This window comes from Eublepharis macularius, chromosome 19, assembly GCF_028583425.1.
Source record: "Eublepharis macularius isolate TG4126 chromosome 19, MPM_Emac_v1.0, whole genome shotgun sequence".
Taxonomy (NCBI): Eukaryota; Metazoa; Chordata; class Lepidosauria; order Squamata; family Eublepharidae; genus Eublepharis; species Eublepharis macularius.
This window is the reverse complement of record NC_072808.1, coordinates 2193922-2221397: the sequence shown is the minus strand read 5'-3', so window position 1 is coordinate 2221397 and position 27476 is coordinate 2193922. Positions and strand designations below refer to the sequence as shown.

The 27476-nt window shown below is 44.3% G+C and overlaps 1 protein-coding gene and 1 long non-coding RNA gene across 2 annotated transcripts; both read right to left on the bottom strand.

Moving 5' to 3' along the window:
* Nucleotides 1-2630: 2630 nt before the first annotated feature.
* LOC129346641 (uncharacterized) lies at nt 2631-5922 on the bottom strand. Its single transcript, XR_008598812.1, has 3 exons — nt 5773-5922; nt 4901-4923; nt 2631-2933 (listed from the first exon to the last, which is right to left on the bottom strand). It is a non-coding gene; the product is annotated as an uncharacterized LOC129346641 (long non-coding RNA).
* Nucleotides 5923-10221: 4299 nt separating this feature from the next.
* PA2G4 (proliferation-associated 2G4) lies at nt 10222-27379 on the bottom strand. Its single transcript, XM_055003542.1, has 13 exons — nt 27111-27379; nt 24706-24834; nt 23061-23166; nt 21933-22002; nt 20715-20807; nt 18362-18425; nt 15926-16004; nt 15653-15731; nt 15209-15342; nt 14508-14602; nt 13383-13510; nt 12635-12688; nt 10222-12058 (listed from the first exon to the last, which is right to left on the bottom strand). Exons 1-13 carry the CDS (start codon nt 27196-27198, stop codon nt 11993-11995), a joined length of 1185 nt encoding a protein of 394 aa, XP_054859517.1. The 5' UTR covers nt 27199-27379; the 3' UTR covers nt 10222-11992.
* Between the last annotated feature and the right edge of the window lie 97 nt (nt 27380-27476).

Below are 27476 nucleotides of genomic sequence, written 5' to 3'. Positions count from 1 at the left end.
CCCGGGAGGAGGCCGCGGTTACCGTGGCAACGGGACGCCATTTCTTCCGCCGCCATGTTAGTTCGTCGAGGGACGCCTTCCCTCGCATCTGTATTGGATTCTTGCTAATGTTAGAGATCCCGAGGAGTTCGCCGTGTTAGTCTGGAGTTGCAGAACAGTAGCGAGTCCAGCAGCACCTTGAAGACGAGCCCACTTTATTGCAGCATAAGCTTTCGAGAGCCACAGCTCTCTTCATCACATGCATGGAGGGTAAGGGCCATGCGTCTGACGAAGAGAGCTATGGTTCTCGAAATCTTATGCTGCAGTAAAGTGGGTTCCGTCTTCAAGGTGCCGCTGGACTCTTTACTATTTTGCTAATGCTATGTCTCTGTAAACTTTGTGTTTATTTACCCTATGACAAGAGTTTGCGGAAATATCCTTGAAACTATTAATCTCACACTGTGTAGTCTGTCTCGAGTCTCAGTGAGAAAGGCAGAGCATAAATGACAAATAAAAAAGTGGAAAAGAGCAAAAGTCCAGTAATACCTATAAGACTAACAAAATTAGTGGTAGGGTAGGAGCTTTCCTGAAAAACTGAGCTGCGGCTCATGGAAGCTCCTACCCTACCACAAATTATGAGTCTTAAGAGGCGCTATTGGACTCTTGCTGTTTTCTTCTACTAACACGGCTCCCCATTTTGATCTAAATAAATAAGTGTAGTCTCAGGGTGAAGCTGGCAAATTATGGGCAAGTCCAGCTCTCCACAGCAGCAGGAAAAATGACCAGGACTTTCAAAGGTCTTCGTGTGACTGTTATATACAGGCAGGGTATTGCAAAACAGAATAATGGTAACTTCATCCCTCAGAGAAGGGATGAGTTACTAAATACTATGTATTTCCACAAAGCAAAGTACCGACTGCAGTATTTCTGGAGGGATACACATGAAAGCTTACTGTTCACAAAAATTAGGGCTGGCCTAACCCTTGAGGCACTCTATACCTATTGTACATGATAATAAAGGTCTTTGCACAAGTACTTTCCCGACAACGTTCTAAACTGCGATTACTATCTATAGCAGAGAGGTTTTACAGCAGCATTTCTAAGTATGTTTATAGGGGACTAGGACTTACGTACCTTCCCCAATTTCCTTACCTTTGCATGGTGGTGGAGTGCCCTCAGTCATAGCTGACTTATGGCAACCCCTGGTGAGGTCTTCATGGCCGGAGACAAACAGAGGTCATTTGCCACTGCCTGCCTCTGTAGGGGGTACCATATTCAATATAGTGTTCCAGTTGTAAACAGTTTGAAAACAGAAAATATCCTGCCTAAAACAGGTTTGATAGATTGCTTAATGGGATACCGCAACTTAAAAGTCCTGTTTTATTCCTGAATATACAGAAATTTGTTTTTATATCAATCGTATTTTAATTCTAAGCTGCTTCAAGTAGGACTCTGATGAGGCAGGCATTTAAGTTTCTTTAAACATACAAGCTTCCTGAATTTCAGAATCAGTATAGTAAGAGAGAAATACTCTCAAAAATATTCGAACTCAGAGGCAACCTACGAAGTTGAAGGGTAGTAAATTAATGACAAAAAAAGCACTTTTTCACAAAACTCTTAATTAGGTTGTACACATTGCTGCCACAGGGCCACCATTTTATATTACTTTAAAAGGTAATTAGACACACTGGAGGGAGGTTAATCATTATCCATCAAGGGGCGGGGGAGGCCAGCTTCATCAATAGGTATAAACCACTACAGCTAGATTTAGAAGGGTATGCTTATGAATTCCACTTTGGGTAACAGCAAGGAAAGGCTTCAGCCTGGATCCCTGCTTTTGAATCTTTTAAGGGCATTTTTGGCCAGTGTAACCATCAGACTGATCATACAGGGTCCTTATGCGAATACCTTGCACCATGGTAAAAGGGGGGTCAATGGGCAAGCGCAATGGGTGTCAGGCAGGCATGTAAATGGCTCTTTCTGCCTTTTACGCACTTCCTATTTTCTAGCAAATTAGATCACTTATTGTGGTTAAAAGTACCAATTTTGTCTTGGACTAAAGCTGTTACTATGGCGATTCTAAGGACTCTTGTTCGTTTCTAGAACTCAGAAAAAAAGTGTGATGTAGGAAAACAAACTAATGCTCCAACTCTTGCATTTCCAAGAGAGCATACCTTACCTGGAAAAACGCTTCCAGCTATTTTAATACCTTATCCCCCAAAACCGAGCTTCCCCCTCTGGAAAAAAACAGCAACTGGAGAACTTGGCATATGCTACCCCTTAAAAAAGTTAAAAGGTCAAGGCATCTGTGGGTTTGGAAACATAATATTCTCTTCCCGGGCCAAACACAGGGGAGCAACACTTCAAGCCAAGTGATATGGGAAACGCTGTTGGCAGAACTGAAAGCAAAACGCGTTCATTCTACAGAGTTTTACAAAGCCGCACCATGTCTTCACTTTCAACATGGAAGATTTCATGCGCTTAGAATTCAATGGACTGGTTCAGCAGCGAATGCTGAAAATTGCAGTTTTATTATGGAAGTAGCTGATATTTTTCAAGTCACATTAAAGCTACCCAGAAGCCATATTTTGGTCTCAACAAAACTTTTTTACTAAATATCCAACATTCAGTAGAAAAAAAAGATGACATGCTGAATTCCCCAAAAGGGTTTTATTTTATACCGTCACTACATCATGCTGCAAAGAAGAGAACCAGTCCAGGACAGCACAGCTCAGGAGCACCAGCCTTTATCGATCAAAGCTGCTAGGCTTCAAGATGGAACCTCCCGAAGGCAGGCGAGGAGTCTTCTAAGAGTAGCATCAAACAGCAGGTATGGTCTGGAATACTTCAGCTTCCCGAGCTCCACCCTTCCATGCTCTGTTCTGCAGCTTCAGTAGCACTGTAGAGATGTCTACTTAGACCTCTGCCTCATCTTTCTCCTTTTGCGCTTCAGCCTACGAGAGATAAATGTTATTTAACTGTCAATGCTAATGTAATACTGTTCCTAGGCGACAGACTGATGCTCTGGCCACTTTCAAGAAAAGTGGGGGGGGCAGAGAATTTTCACGCAACCACCAGCCAGTTCACCCCGTCTACTTGGCGTTTTTCTCGGCAACAGTAGCCTTCAGCACAGAAACAGAGAACGCCCAGTCTTCACGTCCATATATACAGTATAATATACATAATAGTGCCATGTTTAAGCCAGAGTAATAACCCTGTGTCTGATACTATCCACTAGTAATAAGGAAGTACCTACATTAATACTTTCAAAAGGGCAGTTCAGGTGGCACCACACCTCCTTCCTAAGCTCGACCACTGCCACCCCCACCACAAACATCCCTCTTTGCTGGTGGGCCTTCATCCCTCTTAATTTATAACTGGGGACACTTACTGTTACAAACCTAACTTTGAAAGAGTCCAGTAGCACCTTTAAGACTAACCAACTTTACTGTAGCATAAGCTTTCGAGAATCACAGCTCTCTTCGTCAGACGCATCTGAAGCAGAAAACTGTGATTCTCGAAAGCTTATGCTACAGTAAAGTTGGTTAGTCTTAAAAGTGCTACTGGACTCTTTTCTATTTTGCTACTACAGACTAACATGGCTAACTAAGGTTCTCCCCACCACTGCACTTTGTTAATTTGTTTTATTATTTGTATATTGATTTTAGTTTTTGTTTTTATCTATTTTAACTGTTCACCGCCCAGAGCCCCTGGGGATGGGCGGTATATAAATTGAATAAATAAATAAATAAATAAATAAACTCCTCTGGATCTAAAACCTAACTTTCTACATGATAATAATTTACCACTTAGTGCTGGCTAAACGTTTGTAACTAATCAACCAATCACATTTCATCTGAAATTTCCAACACGTTGCAAAAATGGCCCTGTTACAGTTCCCTTAATTTCAGTGTTCATTTTTCAAGGGCAATATTATGGCTCCATGAGATAACCACTTTGGGGGGAGGGAACATATGAAACAAGGAGTTAAACTTCACCGAAGTGCTCTACCACTGATATTTTTGGGATGGGTAGAGAACCACTAGTGCAGTTTGGAAGGTTACATAGAGCGTATCTTTTACCAAAGTTTCAGATTCGGTTGCCACTAATATCTAATGCAGTGGTATTTGCTCCACAGCTGATAGTGATGCACATTTCAAATCGCTCTGGACCAAAACAGTCACATTTACTTCCACCTTGGCATGAGGCCTGCACTACAGGGAGCTCGCAGCTTACCTGTATCTCCTGCAGTGGCTGTTTCAAGGTGGAACTCAACTACCACTCAGAAGCCCCTCCAGGCTTGCCCACTTTCTTAAAACATGGGGCAGGTGGTAATTGTGCTCAGAAGAGCCACAGGCAGCATACCAACAACATATGCTTATTATATTCATCAACTATTGTGTGATGTGTATTATAAAAGCACACAATTCGCAGATCAGTTTTGATATCTATCTACACATTAGCATGTACAAGAGCCGCTGAAAAGCACTTGAGAATACATCCAGAATTAAGAGGGCATCAAGACTGCATAAGAAAATATACAACAAGCGCTGCAGCTAAGATTACCGTTACCACATCCATCATGGTGGGGGAGAAGTGGGCATGCTGTTTGCCCTCTGGGACTTCTCTCAGGCATGCTTGGGCTCTGGATTTCGAAAGTGCAGCTACAGTTTTGCATAACTATCACTGTTGTACAGTGTTACCTTCTGCACCCGCGATTCCCTAATCTTCGTACATTATTCAAGGGAGTAAGTTAGAATCTAGTATCCTTTCCATCTTGGCCCTCTGACCTTGGATTGCATACACAGGTTTTACTACTACATAATTTCAAGACATTAATAGGTTTAAGAAAACAGGCCATACTCCAGCACATTGCTGTTAATTTACCAGAGCAAAGAAAAGCAAACATCTACTCACGTACCTGCGCATACGCTTCTTCCGCCACTAGGGGAAAAGGTTTAAAAAAAAGAAGTCAGTATTTTTATTGCACCATGTTGCACAGATTCAATCCCAGTAGCTACTACGTTAAAAGGGAAAAAATTCAAGGCCTAGTCCGCCCCGATTTCTGAACTTATTTCACACACCTGCCCCTCCTAGTGTCACACCCAAATACGATGAAAGGCTGGCATTTCAGAGCTATTTTGCAGGGGCATCCCAATGTTTCAGCCTCGATATTTCAGGCCAGTTTTCCCCATTAGGTTGGCCTCGTAACTCAACTCATCGGGCTTAGGCTGGAGTAACTCAGGATGCAAAATAGTAAAGAGTCCAGTTGCATCCTTAACACTAACCAACTTTATTGCATCATGCACGAAGAGACCTGTGGTTCTCGAAAGCTTATGCTACAATGAAGTGGGTTAGTCTTAAAGGGGCGACTGGCCTCTTTACTATTTTGCAACTCCAGACTAACTCCTCTGGATCTGTTTAGGATTGCACTGAAAATATCTGACGAGCCATCCTGCCACACAGTGAAATCCTAAGCATTGTTCCCCCAGTCTTACCCCATTGAGATCAATGGGGTTAGACCGGAGGAACTCTGCTTAGGATTTCAGCGATCATCTCAGGGCCCAAAGTGGGCCTCGAACCTCCAGCGGCGCGTCCCTCTTGCCCTGGAGGCCTTGGCGGGGCACCCTCCAGGCCAGCGGGCCTCAAGCGCCGCTTGTTTCCCGAGCCTCGGCGCTCTCCTTATAAGCGCCGCAGGCCCATCAACTTCAGGGGCGGCCTCTCCGCGGCCTGTAGGCCCAAACCGCCCGTATTCACAGCCGGCCACAGCAACCCGCCCAATACTCCGCTCACCTTCGCTCTCATATCGGGGCGGCTCTTCCCGGCTCAGTCCCCCAGGACGGGGAGCAGAGCTGCAGTCGGATGGCCGCGGATGAACGCACCGCGCCGGGCACCCTCCGTGGAAAATGGCGGTGGCGGCAACAGCAGAAAGGCCCGCACAGCCTGTCGGCCGTTATTTATAGGCTTCTTCGCGAGCGGTTGAAGCACGTCATGTACGCGCTGTTCGCATTGGATGGTGGGAAATGTAGTTTACGGGGGCGGCGGAACTCGTGTTGTCTGCGATTTGCAGCGCTACCACCATCTTGAGTGTTAAGCTGGGGAGGCGGGGCAGGGGTTGCAAGAAGTATCGGACGTGTAGTTAAAATTTCTCCATTGCAGCATAATTGGGTCTTAAACTGGACCGAACAGGCTGCATGCACTAGAACTCGTCTCCTCCCCAGAAGCAAGTTGCAGAGCTCAGTAGTGCAGGAAAGGTTGCCTCTGAGCAGACACGTGTGCAAACTTACATTTATCTGTATATAGAGAATTGGGGATTAAACGCATGGCCCAGCAAAATTAATGTTAAGAGGTGTTTTTTTACGCACACACCTTCCTCATTGATCTAGGTTTGTACAGAACAACGATAGGCCCGGGAGGGTGAAGAGCATGGAACAATAAAATTTGCTTCAAATGCCAGAAGCGCAACCCTATACGGTTGCCAACTCCTGAAAAATTCCTGGCGATTTGGGGGGATGGAAGGCAAGAGGGGAAGGACCTTGGGGGCGCAGAGTTGCCAGACCCCAGGTGGTGGCTGGAGATCTCCCGGAATTACAACTGATCTCCAGGGCAGAGAGATTTATTTGGCTGCTTTCGAGGGTGGCCTCTATGGAATACTATGCTGATGTCCTTTCCCTCCCCAAACCCTGCCTTCTCTAGACTTCACCCCCCCCCCCCAAATCTCCAGGAATTTCCCAACTTGAAGCTGGCGACCATATTGGGGGGGGGGGCGGTGGGTATAATGCCAACAGTCCATCCTCCAGTGCAGTCCTTTTTACTGCTGCTCTGCAGACCTAAGAGGTCTGGAGAGCAGCAGTAATTCTGCAAGATCTCCAGGCCCCACATGGAGGTTGGCAAGCCTATATGCTGCAGCCAAAACAAACTACTTTGACACCTTAAAGATTTAACATAAGCTTTCAGCAGCTAGAGCCCACAGCACTTCGTCACATACACGCAATGTGAAGTAGGTACGAATTACCGGATTGTATTACCCCTACTGTGCTTTGTAGTACACACACCTCTGCATGTCATACTATTCTGGCAAGTGGAGCACGGACTACCACGACAGCTGGCATCCCAAAAACTTCTAGGGAAGAAAATAATTCAATGCCAGTTTCAATATGCCTGACTGAATCTTCAACACAGGCATCACCTAAATTTAAGAACATAAAAACAGTCAACGGGTGCCAGTTTTAATTCCTATTTTCTGGGCAGAAACTTTAAAATCTACTTCTATTGATACCACTCTAATGTTCAGAGACACAACTCTCCACCATTTTCAAAAATCAAAGAACCAGATGGTTTTATTCATACCTAGAGTGGAATTCTCTACTTTCTGAAAAGGAAAGTCACAGAATTGACATGGAAACACCAACTTAAGGTGCTACATTTCAGATTTTATTTTGGGCTTCTATAAATTTCCCAAGACTCATGCATGTAAATTAATGCATTTTACAGGTCAAATCTATTCTAACCTCATGAAAACAGGGTCCATTACACCTTTCAGGGCCTCTGCAATAATAAAACTGAATGTCCATTTTTATTAAACACTCATGTTTAAGTCGTCTATGGACAATTCAAGTTCAACAAAAGGGCTTGGGGGGGGGAGGCTGGGGCTTTTACTGGTAGTTAAATCAACTTATGAGAGTCCTGAAAACCATAGATCAAGAACACATCAGAATGCAAAGGTGTATCATAATCAAAAGATGAAGAATTTCACTTTTTGTTGAGTTTTGAAAGTTCCTATATTATAAAATCCTCAGATTTTAAGCTATCTGGAAACTTGAAAGGGGTGAAAAATTACAGCCGTTTCTGTACAGATCAGAAGAGCAGGAGGGGAGCAGGTTCTTTTACATCGTGTGCTGTCAGATACACCTCCAGCATATCTGCCATGGGTTATGGATTTCTTGCTGGTGTGTAGTGTACCTCTGAGAACATGCAGAGGGAACCTGTTTTGCTGACTGGTTACTAGCTGCTCATCTTGCAGGTGTTTTGGTCACCATTTCCTGGCCAGCCTGAGAACGTGGCCTTGAAGTTCCAGCCAAGACTGCTCCAACCTCCTCCCCTCTCTCCTGGCTCACTGGCTCAGCATGTCAAAATCCTAATGGCCTTTCTTTCCTATTGGGGGGGGCCGAGACCTTGCCCTATAATTAACCTTGCTTTGCTGCCTTGCGTCACTTCAGCCAATGATCCTGTCTGACCATCTTGATACTGGTATTTCTCTTCAATAAAGTAACTTTAACTCATACACCTGAGTGATGCAGTGAAGTGCTTGGGGATTTACCTGGCAAGACCTGACATTTTAGCTGAAGTCCTAAAGTACCCCTGGAACCAGGGCTACCTGCGCCATGCCAGACGAGGCAGACAAGAGATCTCATGATATGCCAGAGGGACTACCATCCAGCCCCGAGCAACCGCAGGGTGCCGGACTCGAAGTGCAAAAAGGATTAGGAGCATGCCCCAAGTTGGGGGGGGGTGGCAACTACCTGAACTGGCTAACCACCACCACCCCGGGAATGGGCATCAGCGAGGCCCAACGGCCGCAGGAGCTGAGAGGAGCAAGCGAGGCGGTGGGGCAAGCTATTCGAACTGAGCTTGAGCAACCCCACTACCGTGCCGGAGGAGGCACGGACCACCTCGGGAGATGAGACGGGGAGATGATGCTGGCTCGACAAAAGAGGAGCCTGAGAAATCTGTATAAGCCCAAGGCCCCTCAAGACGTTGAGATGCATGCCCTCTGGGGAGAGATGGGATTAAAAGACTGGGAGACCTACTGGACAGCTTCTGGGAGATGATGCGAATCCTGGCCACAACCCGGGCCACCTGCGGGGCCCCCTCCCGGATGGTGATGTGCTGGGTCCGGTGCCAGGACCACAAGATACACTGGCAGAGCCCGCACCTCAGCCACAGGGGTAGTGCAAGCTGGATGTCCGGTTTGAGGGGGATTTACCTGGCAAGACCTGACAATGACATCCTTTATCCCGAGTATTGCTATATGATGTCTATCTAAATTATTCTCATTAACACGCAACTGCAATGTATGTTTCTAATCCTCACAATGAAGGAGTTTTTTAAAAAATAGCCACTGCTATTGGCTGACATATCAGTCAAAATAAGGCAGTTGAATAGACTTGCACAAAGCTTTTAGGGAGCCAGCCAAAAGCTCTTTTCAAAGAGTAGCAGTGAGCAAGTATTTCACTAACTCCCAGCTGCTCAGTAGTCCACCACCATTGATGTCTTGCCCACAGCCAAAAATATATCATTAACAAAATGTCTGCACTTTATCCAAAACGTATTCCGAGTTAATTGAATAGCTACAGTATTTCTATTGGTAAGGTCACTCTCATTAAGTGAAGGGCAAGGTGGGAGAAAAGATAGGTGGAAAGGCGGAGAGTCTGTTGCGTAGGGAATCACTTCTAGTATTAATGTGGCTCTAGTTCTCTTCTAAAGATGGCTTCCAAGTGTGTATTTGATACCTGAAATCAGACAATGAATACAGATAACCAACTGGTAATCTATCAATGAATATATCAAGCTTTCCAACCTTCCTCCCAGAAAGTTCCCAATTTAGCACCTGCTCCTACGTTCTACTGCTGCTGTATGGCACATCCGGGTCAGACACCTTCTCCCAACGTTATGATGAAACTCCACTGAACATATTCTTACGTGTTCACTATGCTTCCTATCGATAGTTGTAAGATGAGCAGTAACTGATCGTAACTATAATTTTTGGCTTATCTCACAGTTTCATATTCACATAAGGAGCCAGTTCTCTTGGTTAATAGTAGAACAGCAAAAAGTTTCTGAACAGCAAAGTCAAGAATGACAGTCTTATAGTTCCTGAAAGACAGTAAAAAAAATCTACAGGGGTTTTACATGTCTTGGGCCAAGGGATATTAATGAACAGGCTATTTTCCATTAGGGTAGGCATTATTTCACAAATTTCATCAATGAAAGGTAATACGAGGGGCTCACTAAGCAGTCTTGGACACTTCCCGCTAGTTCTGGGATTCAGAAAACTGGAGCTTATAATAGTTAGCAACAGTCAAGGCATTAAAACCCTCGGTAATTCTCTGTCGCTACGACTGTTACACACATAACAGATGTACAGATTTCTTCTTCACACATGCCATGCTTAAAAATATGTCAAGACTTTCAGACCCCTCCACCCCCTCAACACAGCAAGCCCATTCATCGGTCCAGAGGTGTCACTAATCAATTTTATTTGGAAAAAAAAAATCAAATTACACAACAGTTTGTGGGAATTTTGTTCCAAAATTTCCAACTGCCATTTTTTTTTATCAAGAGATACAATTGCCTTAAAATTCCAAAATAAAGATAGAAAATTAAATAAACCGCCAGCAAGTCTTAGTGGTTTATAAACTGTTAAGGTGGCTGAACTCAGCCTTTCTTTATGGAAGGACGATAAGAAAATGCATTACTTATAAATGCTAAAATGTTCCTTGTTACGGACAAGTTATCTGTATCTTTCCCCCACCCACCCACCCCCTTTCTCCCTTAAGCTCATGGTTAACAATTGAGAGCCGTTTGTAACTAAACTGGCAGTTAACTGCAGGTCTTGTGCATGATCCTCCACGCTCGCCGCTTCCATACGATTCCGCCCCTCAACATATCCCCCATTTTACTTCCCAGCCTCAGCGCTGAAAGCAACCCTTACAAAAGAGCGAGACAAATTAGAAATTAAAACAGAAACTTTACAAAGAGTGATGGGGAAAGTATTTCAGGGGGGGAAAGATACTTTTAAATTTCTTTTAGCGGATTTAAACTTTGGTAGTAACTATAAGGGTGTTTTTTTTTAATATTAAACTCCAGATATATTGGTCAAGGACTTTTGCCTGCCGGAGCACACAGGTACTCCACCTTCATCTAGGGCAGTTTTACAGGCACGTCTTTCCGTACAGCTACAATAAGTGCCTATACAGGACCTGGTTTGGAATAAGATAGGGGGGGGAAAAACACGCAATCATTGTTCAGCAGGACAATTTAAAAAGACATACTATAGAAAAGAGAGTCCAACAAATGGAGTCTAGTCCAACCACTTCTGTAGCATTTCATTCACTCATGTAAAAAAAGCGGAATTCCTCTGAAAAAAAAAATCTGCTTTATACAACACTGGGGCAGTGACACATTTCAGTATGTGGAAAGCAAGTGCACGCGGGACAGGTAAAAAGCAAGGGATCGGCTCCTTTGTAATTTTCAGAAAGCCTCAATCAAGAGCTGCGAAGCTCCTGTAGGTATCAGTTTTATTGCCTTTGGGTCTTGGGAAGGATTTTCCAAGAAAAGCAACATGTATTTTGCACTAGGGTGATAACTGAAAGCCAACAAGCCACACAAATTGATTAAAAATAAATGATGCGTTGACATAAATCGACACAGAAAGAATGACCTTACAGAAATTTCATGCTGATGTTAAAAGCATAAATGAGGAGTGGGGGATGGGGTATTCCTAAGATTTAAGTTGGGAAAAAATACCTGAAGTTCAGAATAGAAAGGAGGCACGCAAGTTATACTAACTGCCAGTAATAGGATTCTAACCCCAAGGCAGATGTTTAACAGTTGTGGGGAAAGGTGCCTACAGATTTTTTCAGATGAATCAAAGTACCCGCAAAAAAGGGAATGGAGAGGGGAAAAGAGAGAAAAGCTCAGTCTCTTGCTCAAAACTGCATTCGTTCACCTCCAATGAGCACAAGTAGTATCAAAGTTTAGAAAGATTGGATATAGACTAGTTTTGACTCCTGATTTTATTTTTTCATACTTTTAAAAGTATTTTGAATTGGCCAGGAGACTCCTCCCTCAGTGGCAGAGTCAGTCACAGCTGGCTGCACTCCGTGGGAAGTCCAGGCTGCTCGTCATTTGGTCCTAGGAGACAAACAACCATTAAGGGGTATTTGTTTCTCTTGTTTTGGGTGGGGGCATGAGAGAGAAAGGATCAGTTGCCAGGCAAAGGGAGTCAGAGTCAGTCGCCGGTTTCATTCTCTTCTGCCGTTTCTCCTGTTGTGGCATTCTCAGCATTCTTAGAGGCCTGGAGAAATAACGGAATTAAGTCATCTTGCTCAAGTGTTTGTGGATAAACACTTAAGAAAAAGTGTGACTTGCAGAGCACCTGACTGCTTTTAGACCCAGCCCCAAAACCTGAACTATTACTAGTTTGAAAAAAAGAGGAGAATACCTAGCAGCATCCCACTCCTAACCTGGAATCAGGAAGTTAATTGAATTTTTCCTTGTAGGGCTGGTAACCTTTGCAGATAAGGAATTGTCTGTTAAAAGTTTCACCTGTATAACTCCACCCAAAATCAAGAGGTAGTTTCTTTTTGGAGAAAAGTCTCCAGAATCAAAAACTATAAAACGCTCTCCATTTAACCCACTGACAACAGATCAACACTCGTCTTTCCTACACATCACCCAGTTAAACAATCTTAAGAGTCCTAGAGGCTGTTTGGATAAATGAAGAACTACATAGTGAATCTGTAACACTTTGAAATCCTAGATCTAAGAATCACGTCCTGTTTCGGGAGACCTATGGTATGAATAATAATTTAGGGTTTCACACTGACTTAAAAAAAACACGAGACTGCCTAACTCCCCACATCCAAATTACCTTCTTTTTCTTCTTTTTCTGGGCCTTACGGCTTGCTGAGCTCTGTAGGAGTGCCTAAAAGAGAAGGAAAACATCAAGAACTAAGACATGCCTAGAATGCTGTTCGAGTGCCAGCCCTAAAAGAACACAGCCAGTACTAGAATGCTTGGCGCGTACCAAGATTGACACTTGGCCTCACACAGGGCTGAGCGATGCATTTTTAGAGCCAGCGACATCGATTTTCACCAATCTGTAGAAACTGACTTGACAGAGGGACCTATAGGGCTCTGCATAAGCAGCAAAGAAAACTCCAACACATTATGCCCCCAAATCAGTGCTCAACTCCCCTCCTGGTGGGAGGAGACGATCCCTTTGCACATGGCTGAAAGGGAGGAGCTGGTTCCTCTCTTCTCAATTTTTGGAGAAGAGCATGAGCGGGTTGTGTGACTACACAGATGATCAAAGATCACCCACAACGGGTAAGCAGCCACTAGAATACAGCTACATCAGTGCGTCTGTACAGTACAATATGTGTATTCTCTGTTTATACCATTCCTAATGGAACCCTGTTTTTAATAAGATTTTCCTGCTTCTGTAAGGGCAACACTCCAAGCACTTTAGAACGTGCCTTAGGCCCAAAACACAACCAGGCTCTTTCTATTGCATTTTAATAATTGGGGCGATGATGCTTAAGAGTTCTCTTGATTATGACAAAGTTTGATCTTGTGACTTTGGGCATGCAGAGAATGAAAATCATCATTGCACTGACCTTCAGGTCTGCATCCTGCACCTCAAATTCTGATTTGTAGAGTTCGGGCTCAAAAGGGCCACTGGTTAGCCTCATGGGGCCATTGGGCATCAAAAGCACCGTGAACTTGAACTGGGCAACAAACTCCCCTGAAAGAATCAACATTACATGAGCCTATTAGGCAAACAGGTACAGCAAGACACTGGCAGCACACACACGGGCACAAAGTAGAACTGCCTTGCTTCTGACATATCCAATCCAAGAGGGAGTACAAGGTTACACAAGCATTCCCTACAAGTACGCTTTTCAAGTGATGCAAACAGAGAGGCTGGCCTTACCTCTTACCTTGCTTCAGCCCATCTGAATGTTTTGAGGAGGCATGACCGACCAGGCATTCATCCAATGAGCAGCAAGCTACACAAGCTCTCTCCTGCATTACTGCAAACTTAAGCTGGCCTTAGTAGCCATCAAGTAGCTTAGTAGCTCCCTCAGCTCAACCACACACTCCTCCCCTCTGACACTGCACTGAGCTTTAGAGGAACTTCAAGCAATTCATCTACGACGTCTAAATCTCACCTTTCTCCCCAGAGTGACTTACATCATTCCCCCCTCTATTTTATCCTCACCACCACCCTGTGAGGTGGGTTAGGCTGAGAGTATGAGACAGGCCCTAGGTCACCTAGCAAGCTTCCATGGCAGCGTGGGGTTTTGAACCTGGGACTCCCAGATCCTAGTCCAATACCCTAACCAACATACATCAGTGCTAAATCTTCCTGCTTCCAAGTGCCCCCATTATCACCGCTAGCTATAGGACCACAGAGTTCTCAGCAGCACAGCTAACCATTATGTTGTTCACGCATACAATACAGTATTTTGTGCAGATATTTTTATGTCCTTTAAAATATACACAGCAAACATGCTACAGCTAAAACAAACTGCAAGTCATTTTGTGCTAAAAACCAAGATAAAAATATTGCGTTATTTGTACACAATCAGTTCTGAAATTAACTTAAAAATCAAGGAATATACTGGGGTGATTAGAAAGTGTATTAATGCTTCTCTCAACGCAACTAGTTCCTGGAAGAAAATTCCCTAAGCCACATCCAAGATGGAAACTGTTCCAACGTTCAGTTTGCAGGGACTCACCTTCCTTCTCATAGAGGACATTAAACGGCTGGAGCAGCTCATGTTTGGCGCATTCTACTACACCCATCCTGGCCTTCTTTTCATCTTCAAATGCCCTGTACAGAACAGCACATGAGATTAAGAACCAGACACCGCGATCTGGGCTTTTCAATGTTTCTGGGTTACTCACTAGCCCATTACATAACAATGATAAGAGTCTTATCGCAGGATTGTATATTTTGCATAGATTCAGAAAACATGGCATAGAATGTGTTACACACACAAAAAAACCCCAGCTTCTTGGGCATCTCAGGTTTTTTCCTCTTTCTCATGGCTGGAAATGTAGTTTGAACATGTATAATTTTATAATGGTGGATGAATATGATTTCCAATGGTCAAGGAATAAGGCCTTGCACAACTTCCCTCCCAAAACTAGAAGAATTATACAAAATAACCAACACACGTTAGCACGCATAATTTGCAACGTTTATATAGTCTTGGCACAAAATTCTGATTTTGTACAGACAGAACTGCTTATGACTATAATGCAGGGCCAGCAATCTGGATATAGCTTAAGCTAAGAGGAGCAAAGCTAGCTGGAACATCCCCTCTTAAAACACATGTAGCAGATACCAGTGCCAAAAACCACTGAAGCAAACAGCTCTAACAGCAAGTGTATAAGAGCTTCCAGAGAGTAAATACATTAGGAGAAAAAAGAATACCTGAGAGTGAATGGCATAGCATCAAATCGTCTCTCCACCTCACTGAAAAAGGCACGGGAAGTTTTCATTTTCAAGCCATACTGCTTGGAAGGGTCCCTTTTGTAAATTGTAGTTCTCTGACCAGCATCCCTGGCCTAAAGACATACAAGCCATTTAAGACCATTTCAATACCACCGTTTCAAGATTTACTCACACAAATAGAAGTCATGTCACAGGGAAGTTTACTACCCCTCAGCTTCCTCCTTTGTAAAGGAAAGTTTTTGGCATGCAATTGGCTACTGGTTCGTTCCGGCCATGTAGCCCCTCAGAACAAAAATGGTTTATCCACATCATCACAATAACCGACCTAGTTAGGAAGATAATACGCTCAGCCGGAATTCAGCCTGGATTGCCAACCTTGTATACTGCACAGTTAAAGAACAACTACAAAGAAGGCATACTTACTTTTCCTTCCCCAGTGCTGATGAGAACATCAATGGCATAAACTTCATGGACCTCAAATTCCGCTTTTTCATGGTCCTTCCTACATAGGGACAAGTATGGAGAAACGGAAGCAGAAATCAGCACCTTCTTGGAAACTGTACAGGAGCTTACAGGAAACTAGCTAGTCCGGAGTCACGGCTTCCATTTCTCCTTTACAACACATTTTTGCTCCCTTCGTACCGTGTCAGGAATACAAAACAGCATGTCATGCAACCCCAGGCAAGAGACACACACCTTTGCTGGTCTGAGGGGTTCTGGATGATGGTCTTCTCGCCGTCTATCACGTGCTGCTTCAGCTGGTGGGACAGCATCCCTGTCGAGAGAAGGACAGCTATTAGCACTCACCCCACAAAGGGCCACATAGTGACTTGTTGCAGATATTCCCAAGAATCTGTACTTGGAAAAAGAAAAGAAAAATTAAAAACACCTTGTCCTTTGCAGAATTGGTTTCAATATAAGCAGGGGCGGGGAAACCCCACAGCATCGAGACTCTTTGAATTACCAGGGCAAGTGGGATATTACAGCAATCAAGCTCCTGAAATCACTTCAGGGGTCATCCTCAGACTTCAGCAGCCTGGAATACAACTCAAAAACATTCTGAAGGCCACTTCTATATTGTATTAACTCCGAACAGAAATACTGATACATTATCTCTGTCACAGCTTTAACTCAAGAACTTTTGGGCTGAGTCTATTAACCCTGGTTTTGTTCCATGTGTACCCTCCTTCATTTCTGTACCAACGCATCTAAAAATGTAATGTGTGAATCAGCCCTGAACATCTCATTCACAGAAAAAGCTGTGTAGCGGAGGGCGAATTGTAAGAGGCTGAAAAACTTGATCCCAACTCCACTGGAATGCCTCTAAATCCAAGGAGAGAAGCAGCAGAGAACGTAATGCAGGCATTCTTCCATTCCCACACCCACTGTTGAAAGACCTGTAGAAGCTGCATATATTTCCTTAGATATGGGAACAGATTGCAATTAACAGTAGTTTGGAATTCCACAAGGGCCAGAAATTGACTAGTCAGAAGAAGCACCAGCAAGCAGCCTGTTGCACTTAAAACCGAAGAGAGCTTTCTAAAAATCCAATTAAGTCTGAATTTCAGTGTCTAATGGCTGTGCAAGGCTACCTAGCAATTAGTGTCACTATACAAGATATTCTTGAATGTCACTACAGGGACACTCAAATTGATTGGAGCAGTGTTTCCCAGCTATCTCTACTCTTTCCCATACCACCCTCCATGACAGTATATAGACTGGCACATGGTCAAACATTTCTTTTGCTTTGCTGCATATCTTCATTTTAAGTCTCAATCCCAGAAAAATCATTTCTCAGTTTGGTGTAATGGTTAAGAACAGCAGGACTGTAATCTGGAGAGCCAGGTTTGATTCCCCACTCCTCCACTTGAAGCCAACTGGGTGACCTCGGGCCAGTCACAGCTTTCCAGAACTCTCTCAGCCCCACCCACATCACAGGGTGATTGCTGTGAGGATAATAATGACACACTTTGTAAACTGTCCTGAAGGGCAGTATATACATCGAATGTTGTTGTTGTTGTTATTATCTGCCCTCCAAATCACAAATGAAGAGTGAGGAATCAACACCTTTCTACTTGAGGGAGGGAAACTACTCATCCAACAACAACAAATAAAGTTTGATCCAGAAAGAAAACAGCCCTGTTTAGTCTTACAAGCTAAGCTTTTGCCCTGCCGCCAGCAACTGGATGATTATGGCACTTACAAGTTTCCAAAACAGTAGCAGCTTACATTCCCTTGACAGCATAAGCAGCCACTGTATTGCTACTCATATTTTTTCCTATATAGAAAGGAACACAACAATTCCAAAAAGCCATTACATTAGCACTATAACTTTGCCTTGAAAGTGCAATTCTTTGCAGTGGGCTGACATTGTCATTGTCTAATGAACTTATATATGACAGTTTGAGCAGAGGCAAAGCACATTTTAATGATAAATTTACATCACTATTTCTTTCATGTTGACATCACCACAGAATACATTCCAAAATTCCCATGATCCCTTTTCAACACGCATCTTCTTGGGCTTGTTTGGCTGAATTGGTCCCAAAGTGACTTACTGCTCTTCAGTTAAGCATACAGCCACAGCTAGGAAGGAAAAGGATTCAATGTGCCTTGTGCCTTACCTATTGCAGGCTCTCAAAGCATTCTGCAAATGTCTCCAACTCCAAACTAAACCATCAGCCCTGCTATCCAATTGGGCAGGTTCCAAGCAAAGACATTTAATAACATAATTTACAGTGTGCTTATATACCGCTCATCTAGACAGATTAGTGCCTACTCAGAGCAATGAACACAGTCAGTGTTATTATTACCCCAAAGCCACCTGCTGTGTTCACAGCAGTAGATTCAAACCAACAGAGTGCTGACTTGCAGCCCAACCACTTAACCACTATGCTACAGCAGCTCTCATTTTGTGTGGTAATCAAAAAAAGGCATCATAAGAGTTCAAAGCAGAAGGAATTGGATGTATTTTGTGACGCAGACCAAAAGCAATTGGGGCTAGATGCTGTCACTCACAGCAGCTCACACTGCCAATAATGCAAGCTGCATAGGTCAAGGGTCACGGCTTATGATTAATGATCTTCAGTTTCTGCTCTGTGTCACTTCAATCTTCAGTCAGCCAAACCCTACCTTCAATCGGTGTGCAGTTAAAAGAATGAGCAATCTTGTTCCAGGCATCTGTCACTTGGGAATTCTGTTGAAAGGGACAAATTACGGGAGTTTAATTTCAATTTGAGCATATTCTACAGCAAAAGTAGAGGCCGATCCATATTTCTATATTAATGGATTTCACATCAGTTACTAAGGAGAACTGAAAAAGTCATGTATTCTCTCCCTGACCCAACCACACATATTAGGGCTGTAGCAAAACGTTACTCTGCATCACAAGTGCCCTATTACTCTTCGAATACCGAATTTAACAGCAAAAGGCTAAACAGAAACCAGTTGCCTCTGAAATTCAGGAGAGGCCATTACTCAGTGGCAGAGGACGTGCCTGGCACACAAGAGGTCCTAGGTTCCATCCCTAGCATCTCCAGTTGAAAGGACTATGTAGTAAGTAACGTGAATGGCCTCTACCTGAGACCTTGGAGTACTGCTGCCAATCGGAGCAGACAAGACTGACCTTGATAGACCAGCTTCATATGTTCATGTGAAATTGTTGTATAAATTGACAAATTGCAAACTAATGACAGGTTTTCTTTTACTTCATTTATACTTTGCCTTTCTTTCCAATAGGAACCCAAAGCACCTTACATCACTCTCCCCTCCTACCTTTTCCCTCACAACCACCCTGTAAGGTAGGTCAGGCAGCCCAAGGTCACTCAGGGAGCTTCCGTGCTAGAGCAGGGAATGGAACCTGATCTGCCCAGATCCTAGTCCATCGCTCTCGCCACTACATAATTCTGGCTCTTAACACTGGCAGAAACAAGACAGTAAACACAGAAATTCCACTTTTCACAAAGTAACTATTAAAATGCTGTCTGAGATCAGAATAAATGAAGGGATAAGGCTGGATTAAACAAATGGGTGAAAACAGAACTTGAGGCTAGCAATACAATTCCAAGAGGGAATACAAATACATGTATCGCGGCAAATTACCATTATCATTATACCTAATTCTCAAATCTGTAGATACTAAACTCTAGAGACCGGAGCTATGAACAGATAAGACAGATCTTTCTTGAAACCTGAGAAAGCACTAGGTTTACAGGAAAAAACATTAAAAAAACTTGGGGGGGCTTTAAAAAAACCCAAATAAAAGAAGCACCTGTAGCTTTAAGAAACAAATGCTCTCTCAGCGGACATGGTGGGGGTTCCTAGGCAACCACAACAGTATTGCCTGTCTTGAAGCTTTGGGTTTCTGTCAGTAAAAAGTATGGGAAGGGGACAAGGCCCTTCCCAGGGCTGTTTTGGCCTTTTGAGAAAGGGCTGAACCCACCAACCACCACTGGGCAACTTGATACCACAAAACTTACATGACTCTCCCAAGCCCAGCTTCTTGCCACTGTTCATTATTCTTGCCACCCCAGGAAAGCCACTGTGTAGACTAGGATCTAGGAGACCCAGGTTTGAATCCCCACTCTGCCATGCAAGCTCACTGATTACCTTGGGCCAGTCACACACACACACAGCCTAATCTACCTCACAGGGTGGTTATGATGAAAAAATGGAGACAAGAATGACATAAGCTGCTGTGGGTCCCCAGTGTGAAGATAAGCAGAGTTCTAATTAAATATGTAACAAATATAGCTGAATATAGAGGCGGAAGATATAAGGTAGGTTGGTTAGCGGGTGAGACACAGAGGGAAGCAGAGAGAGTGAGGATATGGGGGTTCCTAGGAGGAAGGGAAGAAGAAAAGGTGTGTGAAGAGAACAGAGGGGGTAGTGAAGTCCCCTCCGCCCCACAAATCCTCACCACAGAACTGGGCTGGTCCATCAGCCAGCACCACACAACTGTGCCATAATTTTCCCAGGTGGAGGCTGCCAGGAGGAGAGAGAGAGGGGAAGCTGGAGTGGGGGGGACAGGTAAAGGTAGATTGGCTGGCAGGTGAGAAGAAGGAAGCAGGAAAAGGGTGGAGGCTATGAGGGCTTTCGTGGAATAGAAATCAGTGATAGTGGGGGAGTGGAAAATGAGATGCCCACCCGAAGTCTCTGCGGGTCCCTTGCTTGTTTACACTACTTTCAAAGAAAAGAACTTAGCCATTTCTAAAAAGATAAATGGAAGTATTGTGCTCTCAACAGATAGCATCTTTTTACAAGCAAGGATGAGCTATCGCCAGGGCAGTGGAAATCTTTCACAGTTTGAAAGCCGCAGCAGAACACTCCAACAGAAGCCCTCACTCATCCTAGAGATCGTTCTTAGTCCAGCCAGCCACTGATTCCTCATACAGTTTAATAGCGTCCTACATTTAGGACATGACGCCTACCTCCTGCCACTGGGCGAAAGAACAACCATGTGGAGAGATTAGCCACCAACTCTCACCTGGTTTCCAGGCTTGACCAAGCGCAGGGCGGCTTCAGCACAGAGGTGAGCAGCTTTGATGACATCAGCTTTGCGACCTGTCACCGGAATTTCCTGAACGTTTAGGGGGAAACAAGCAATTACTACCTACACATTCATTGTCATGAGGAAAAAATGTCCTAAAAGCTTCTTCGCCAACAAATGTGGGGCACTGGACACCTGTACAGAGACTGTTAAAGTCACAGTCTAGTGCAGCCAGTACTTAAGTCTTTCCTTCTGAAGTCAACAAGACTTAAAAGTACTTCATTTGGGCGGGATTTTAAATGAAGTGTTTTTACTTTTTAAAAAATTGAAATAGGATTCAATTGAACTTCCAACACCCACGGGCATTTGTCTATCCTCGGTGCTCAATTAGCATCAGCCACGTCTGAAGAAACTCAACTGACAAATCTACACTGTCAATATCAGCACCAGATTGTATGAGGTACTGGACAGAATTTTTAAAAAGCAGATGCTAGTTATAGAAAGTCCACAAAAACAGGGGTTTTTTTTGAAAAAATAAGGAATTGCCTAGAATTTAATCTTTATTTTTGCTTAGCTGACCATTTTGGACAACTTTAATGGGATATGGCCCCTACACATTAAATCCACTGACGTGACTGATCAGCAGAGCTATCAACCAATCCTGGCAACAGTAGGGCAAGCTGATCCAAGAAAATGGCAAGCTGATCCAGGCAAAATATCCTCAGCACTATATGCACTTTGTTGCAGAAAATGATTTTCAACAGAGATGAGAATTTAGCAAATCCAAACTGGAAGTGATTATGTGCCCAGAACTGTCCTAGCTTACTCACAGAACTTTGATCGATTTAAAAAAACACTTGCTCAAACATGCCAGTGCTACGTGGTATTTTCAGAAATATTTAAACAATTCAAATGCACAAGGCCCTGTATCACAGGCATCTAACTTTCAATGGATATGCATAAAGTATCCAAATATTCCAGCTTTTAAAGGTTTGTGCACTCTGAATAGGTTTTTTTTAAAAATGATGCTCCTTTAAGACTTGAGTATTTCTTGAACAGCTCCCTTAATGTTGACTAACTGTGATTTGTGCTGCTAAGGGTCCTTCTCATACTGGTTCTACTCAAGAACGCAGAACTCCTTCTGTGGGCTCAGCCCTAACTTCAAAGCAGTGTATGCACATGATTTAATTTCAGACAGACATTTAGGAGATGTACCTTTGCTGCATCAATGACAAAACTATGTGCTACGTTTGCTATGAAGCCGTCAACATGGACTCCTAGGTCACTGCAATGCAAAAAAAAAGTTTAAACCTCATATAGGAGTAAGAAAGTCTCTCTGACACCTAAATCTTTAAATGCTTTGCTTACAAGCCACTTAACTGCAACTGGCCAATCCTATAAATCTACTTTATAGGCTGTGCACAAGCAAGAGTTTGTGCTATGACAGCTAAAGGGACAATCATTACATGGCAAATGGGGACGTATCAGCCAGTTTTGTATTATTTGCTAAGAAAAAATCCACCCCTGTGCAAACAATGCAACTCCTAGCTGTTCAAATGACTTTGGGAATGCCACGCACAAGGCTGTGCAAGGCACATTTTGACACACTTACTCCTAACCGTTCAGGCTTCAATAGCCACAGAAACAGCTTTTAAGGTAAGAATGCTTATTCAGCAATGAGCATTACAACAAAAATGAATTGGAGAAGTACAACTGATGACACATTTCAGTTTCATATGCTGTAAACATTTTATTTGTTATTTCACAGCTTGTAACTCACCTACCTGCTGAAGATCAAGGCAGTGTTTATATAATACCAGTATGCCAAAAACAGTAAGACAAAGCAATCAAAAGCCATCAATAAAACCAAATACCAAAACAATTCATAGGCAAAAGGCCAGGCACTAAAAAAAAATAGAAGTAGATTATAGATGTGTAATAGGAGTTCAAGTTAAAATTTAAATTCTGGTTAAATAAAGTAGCTTCACAGTTTTCTCTCAAGGTCTGCAAGGAAAGGATTTAGGTAGCTCTCTAGTAATGTCAAGCCAATTCAAAATTTTGTGGAAAACACTAGCAACTCAAGATTCCATTTCACAGCTTAAAAATAAAAAATGTAACAGAACAAATGTGAGCTTTTAGTTTGCTTGCTTATTTCCATTAACTCAAATGTTTGTAATCACCAATCCAAATTTATTTTAGCAACTTAGAACTCTTCTTTTTCACATCATCATAGGCTGCTCTGTATGCACCTCTCCACACTCTTAAGACACTTTAGAGTACACAGCTGGGAGGAAAATTTAGCAAGACAAGAGATAAACCAAGAAAGTGAACTCAGATGCTTACATTTTGACCAAGTCGCCATCTTTGAGGATGTAATCCTGGTCACTCTTCAAAGGGGAGAAGTGACAGACACAGTTATTTACCGATATACTTGTGGGGAAGGCAATACCTATACAAAAAAGGGAGCAGCGGTGAGGTCATACCATTCACACAAGCCCTGTACACTTACTCACACTCACTTCAAATAAAATAAGGGTTTCTAAAGCCGTTGCGTTTATCCCATGTTAAAAAAGCAGCAGTTTAGGCAGAAAGCACAAACACCCAAAAGCAATTTAACCACTAGATCAGTCCTGCACACAGGAGAGATCACAACTGCCAGTTTGGTTTGCTATCTTTTTTCTGCTGACACTGTGAGTGGTACAAGAACCACTACAGCTGCACCAACCTGTCTTGTAGCTTTAGTAGCTTCCCCAGTTTAAAATGAGATGGGTTTGGTCAGTGCTGAGAGGGAGACACCTAAGGTGTGACCTGGAACAGTTGATGGAGTATGAACCACTTTTGCACACAGCAATGCACTGATTTTTCAAAAGATAATTTCCCAAGTATCACAGTGCTGCTGGAGGAGCCATTCCCCTTTCTGTAAAAAGGTAAAATGAACTTGATCTCTAGAAGCTGCAGAAAGCTGCATCCAGTCGTTAGAAACTACATGCACTGGTCAAATGTGCCGCAGGCTTCATTACCAGCCTTTAACTATCATGCCTAGCAATGGTGCCCTATGAAGTTCTCTCTCTTGGAATAGTTGAGAGAAGTTTATAGAACTTTAATTCAATCCAGCAGCATTGTACAGAGAAGAATTTCACTACCGCTGAACCCAGCATAACGTTTAGATTAAAGTAATTTTGGCCCTCCTATCATACACTTCTGCACATTTTCCCTAAGTGATTGTAATCCTACTAGTCCAGCAACTCTGTAAAATATGAACAACCTATCGTGCTTAAGAATACTGCTATGCAAATGAGAATGCACTCTTCTTATCAAGATACAGATCCAAATGAGCCGCTATCACTGATGACAAGGCGAAAATTCATCCCAGGTTCTGGCAACAGCCAAGTACTCTTGGACTCCATTTCTGTTCTCTTCTAAATAGTTAAAAACTCACTAGAGAACTCTAAATACCAGTTTCCCTGTGCCTCCAGAAAGACAGTAAGTCTGATAGCAATGGTTATTTTATATACTTGCACTCTATTCTGAAATTATAAAGCAGACTTGCCTTAGGCTGGGTTTCAAACTAACTACTTTAAAATTCTGCAGTGTTTCAAGGGGGGGGGGGAGGTAATCTGGCACCCACCATCAAACCAGATACAGAAAAAACAACCATAATCTTCCCTTTCCAAGTGAGCAAGATACCATGAGCCTCAAAAACCACAAGCAGTGTTTTTTGTGACTCTTCCTCTAAAAGCAAGATTTGCATAAAAACTCCAGGTTGGTAAAATTGGCGTACCTTGAGAGCTCTGAAATACAATTTATCTGCATGAATGGTAGTGGTTAATTCAACTAGAGAAGACAAACTAGCTAGTACAGCACACTAAGCTGTACTAGTAAGAATAGCCTGCACAAAGTAAAGGTGGGAGAGCTGAATAATGATAATGGATGCTATTTAAAGTATGCTTTGTATACGAAAACTTCAAGCTTTGAAACTGTACATTACCTTTCTTCATCTCTTTCTCCTTCTTAAAGATTTTGCCAGTCTCGTCCATAATCATGGCATCCCCTTTGTCACATAAGCTGAGGACAGACACTCCTGATTTTGCTGCCTCTACCACAGTACGCAGGACTCCTGTGATTCAACACAAACGTTGTTAGTACATTTTACAATTGTATGAAGCATAGAAAAACGCAGCTGCAGACTCGACATTTGGTGGCTCTTTCCCCCCCCCCCTCCTAAAATAAACATCACCAGCACAACAACATTAATGGAGTTTGAAGAATCTGGTGCCTAAGATTTTATTAAGTTAGCTTCCATCTACAAGCATAAAAAAGATCTTGAGTTGAAGGGGCTCCTGCAATGTCAACAACCTGTCCGATATTCTCTCTCCACACACAATGAAGGGCTTGTTTAATAAACAAGTCCAGAATACCTGAAGTTTCCATATTTGATGTTTAAATGCCAGATTATTATTCTTTCCTGTGAGAAATATTCTATCCAAGTTACTTTATCAGTTGTATGTAAACCTGAATCCATTAACTCTGCAAACTGGGTTACCGATAAAGTAACACATGGATCTTCAGCAGAATGATACCAAATAAAGGCCGTATAAATATTTAGTCTTCGTTATTCTGTAAAAACAGTTAACTCCTAATAGTATCACTTTAACAATTCCACTGAGGTTGGCACAGAAAGAATTTTATCTATTACACTCTTTTGCCCCAAGTTCACTACATGACTTCGTGATTAGGCCAAGATTCACACCGAACTCCCCTGCATTTTCCATTGTAGAATTTCACTATAAAACATACAAAATTGCACATTACCCTGAGATAAATTTTAAATCTAATTTTGGGACTTAACACCAAAGTAACCCCTGCATACCTCAATTGTGAAGGCTCACATTACATCACCCACTCCACCAAAGGTTATTTTAAGCAGGCGAGCGGGTCAGCGTTCTCTTGAAACACGGCCGGTTCTGATGAAGCGCCCAGCCACGTTTATTACACATGATTATACATATAGCCCCTAATATGCGCTGAAAGCTGGTTGTTCGCCAAATTCTGCTTATCTTTCTCATTCAAATATTTATCATTTATTGTAATTATTTACATATAATAAACTAATTTATGTATAATAAACATAATTATTTATTGTAACTTATGACCGTAACCCGCCCTGAGCCTGCTTGCAGGGAGGGCGTGCAAAAAATCTAATCAATCAATCACCGCCGCTGGGAGAACCCAACAAATTGAAAAGCGGTGTAAGCCTGACGTAGGATTTTATCATGGAGTACTGCAAGCCAAGGTGTCTGATTACCCAACCAGCAAGTGTGTTTGCCTACTCTTAGGAACTTCTCAGGCCTGTAAGTCAAGTGTGCTATATATACACACACACACACTTTTTTTTGTTGGTGGCTAAAAGGAAAGCACGCACATGCACACATAGAAAAGCAGAGGCTGACCCGTGGAAGAGGAGCCCCCTCTCTCCAGGCATGCCTAATAATCCACAATGTCTTCCAATACAGGGCTGGGAAGTGGGCCTGGGGGGTGCTGAGTTCTGACCCGGAGCCAGAATTCCCCCAGAAACAAAAGGAGCCACCTGGGAGGAGGCAGCCGGGCGGGAGGAAGCGGGCGAGCCGGAGGGCGCGCGCCAGCCGCACATGGCCAGGGGCGGGCCACGTGCCTCGCAGTCCCCGGAGGAAGGCGGCCCCATGCCCCCGGGGTGGGGGGGCGGGGAGGGGGGGCTGGCTGGCTGGCTGGGGGACCCCGCCACAGCGACCCTCCCCTCCCCAAAACCAGGGAGGCGCGCCTGGCGCGGGCGGGCAGAGCCCAACTTGCCCACCCAGAGAGGAACAACGGGGACTACTAACTAACCCCCGGGGGTTTAAACTAGTTGGTTGACGGGAGGGAAGGGACTGGGGGGGGGGGACGACCCGCCACGTGTGGGGCTCCTTACAGCAAGGAAGGAGGGGAGCGGCGAGGGCGCCAAGGCGAAGGGGCGCGCGGGGTTGCCAACGCCAGGCAGCGGCTGGAGATCTCCCGGAATTCCCGCCAATCTCCCGGCCACTGAAATGGGTGCTTTGGAGGGCGGGTTCTATGGCGTCGATACCCTTCCCTCCTCAGTCCCTCCAGGAATTTCCCCGCCTGGAGTTGGCAACCCTGCCCGGGGGGGGTTTCCTCCGTTGCTTCCCGGCCCGCCTCTTTCATCCAGCCCCGATTTTTAGCAAGAAAGTTGGACCCGCGACCTGCCGGCCCCCCTCCGCGGCCAAGCCGCCGCCGCCGCCGCCGGCCACCTGCCCGCACAGGGCTCTTGTTCCGGCCGTGACAGGTCGCCTCGTCGGGCGCCCCCGACCCGCCCAGGCCCGCCCGCCTCCTAACCCGCCCGCCCGCCGGGGCCACACTCACGGTTGGCGATCTCTCCCCCCATCTTGTACTTGTTCACCACCGCGTCTTCCGCGATCGTCAGCTCGGCCGCTTCCTCCTCGCCCGACATGGTCGGACTCAGCCGCGCCGCCGCCGCCGCCTCGCTCAAGCCCGCCTCGCCCTCCGCCCTCGCCCTCGCCGGCCCACCCGGCTGGCCGTCGCCGCCGCCGCCGCCTGCCTGAGGAGACCGACGGCGAGGCAGGCTGCGAGGAAGAGAGCGGGCGCGCGGGCTCGGCGCGCGGCACGCTGGGGGAGCGAGTCCGCCGCCCCTCCGCCCGCCGCGGACTACAACTCCCGTCGGGCGCCGCGGCGCGAGGCACGACGGGAAAAGCCGCCCGGGAGAGGAGG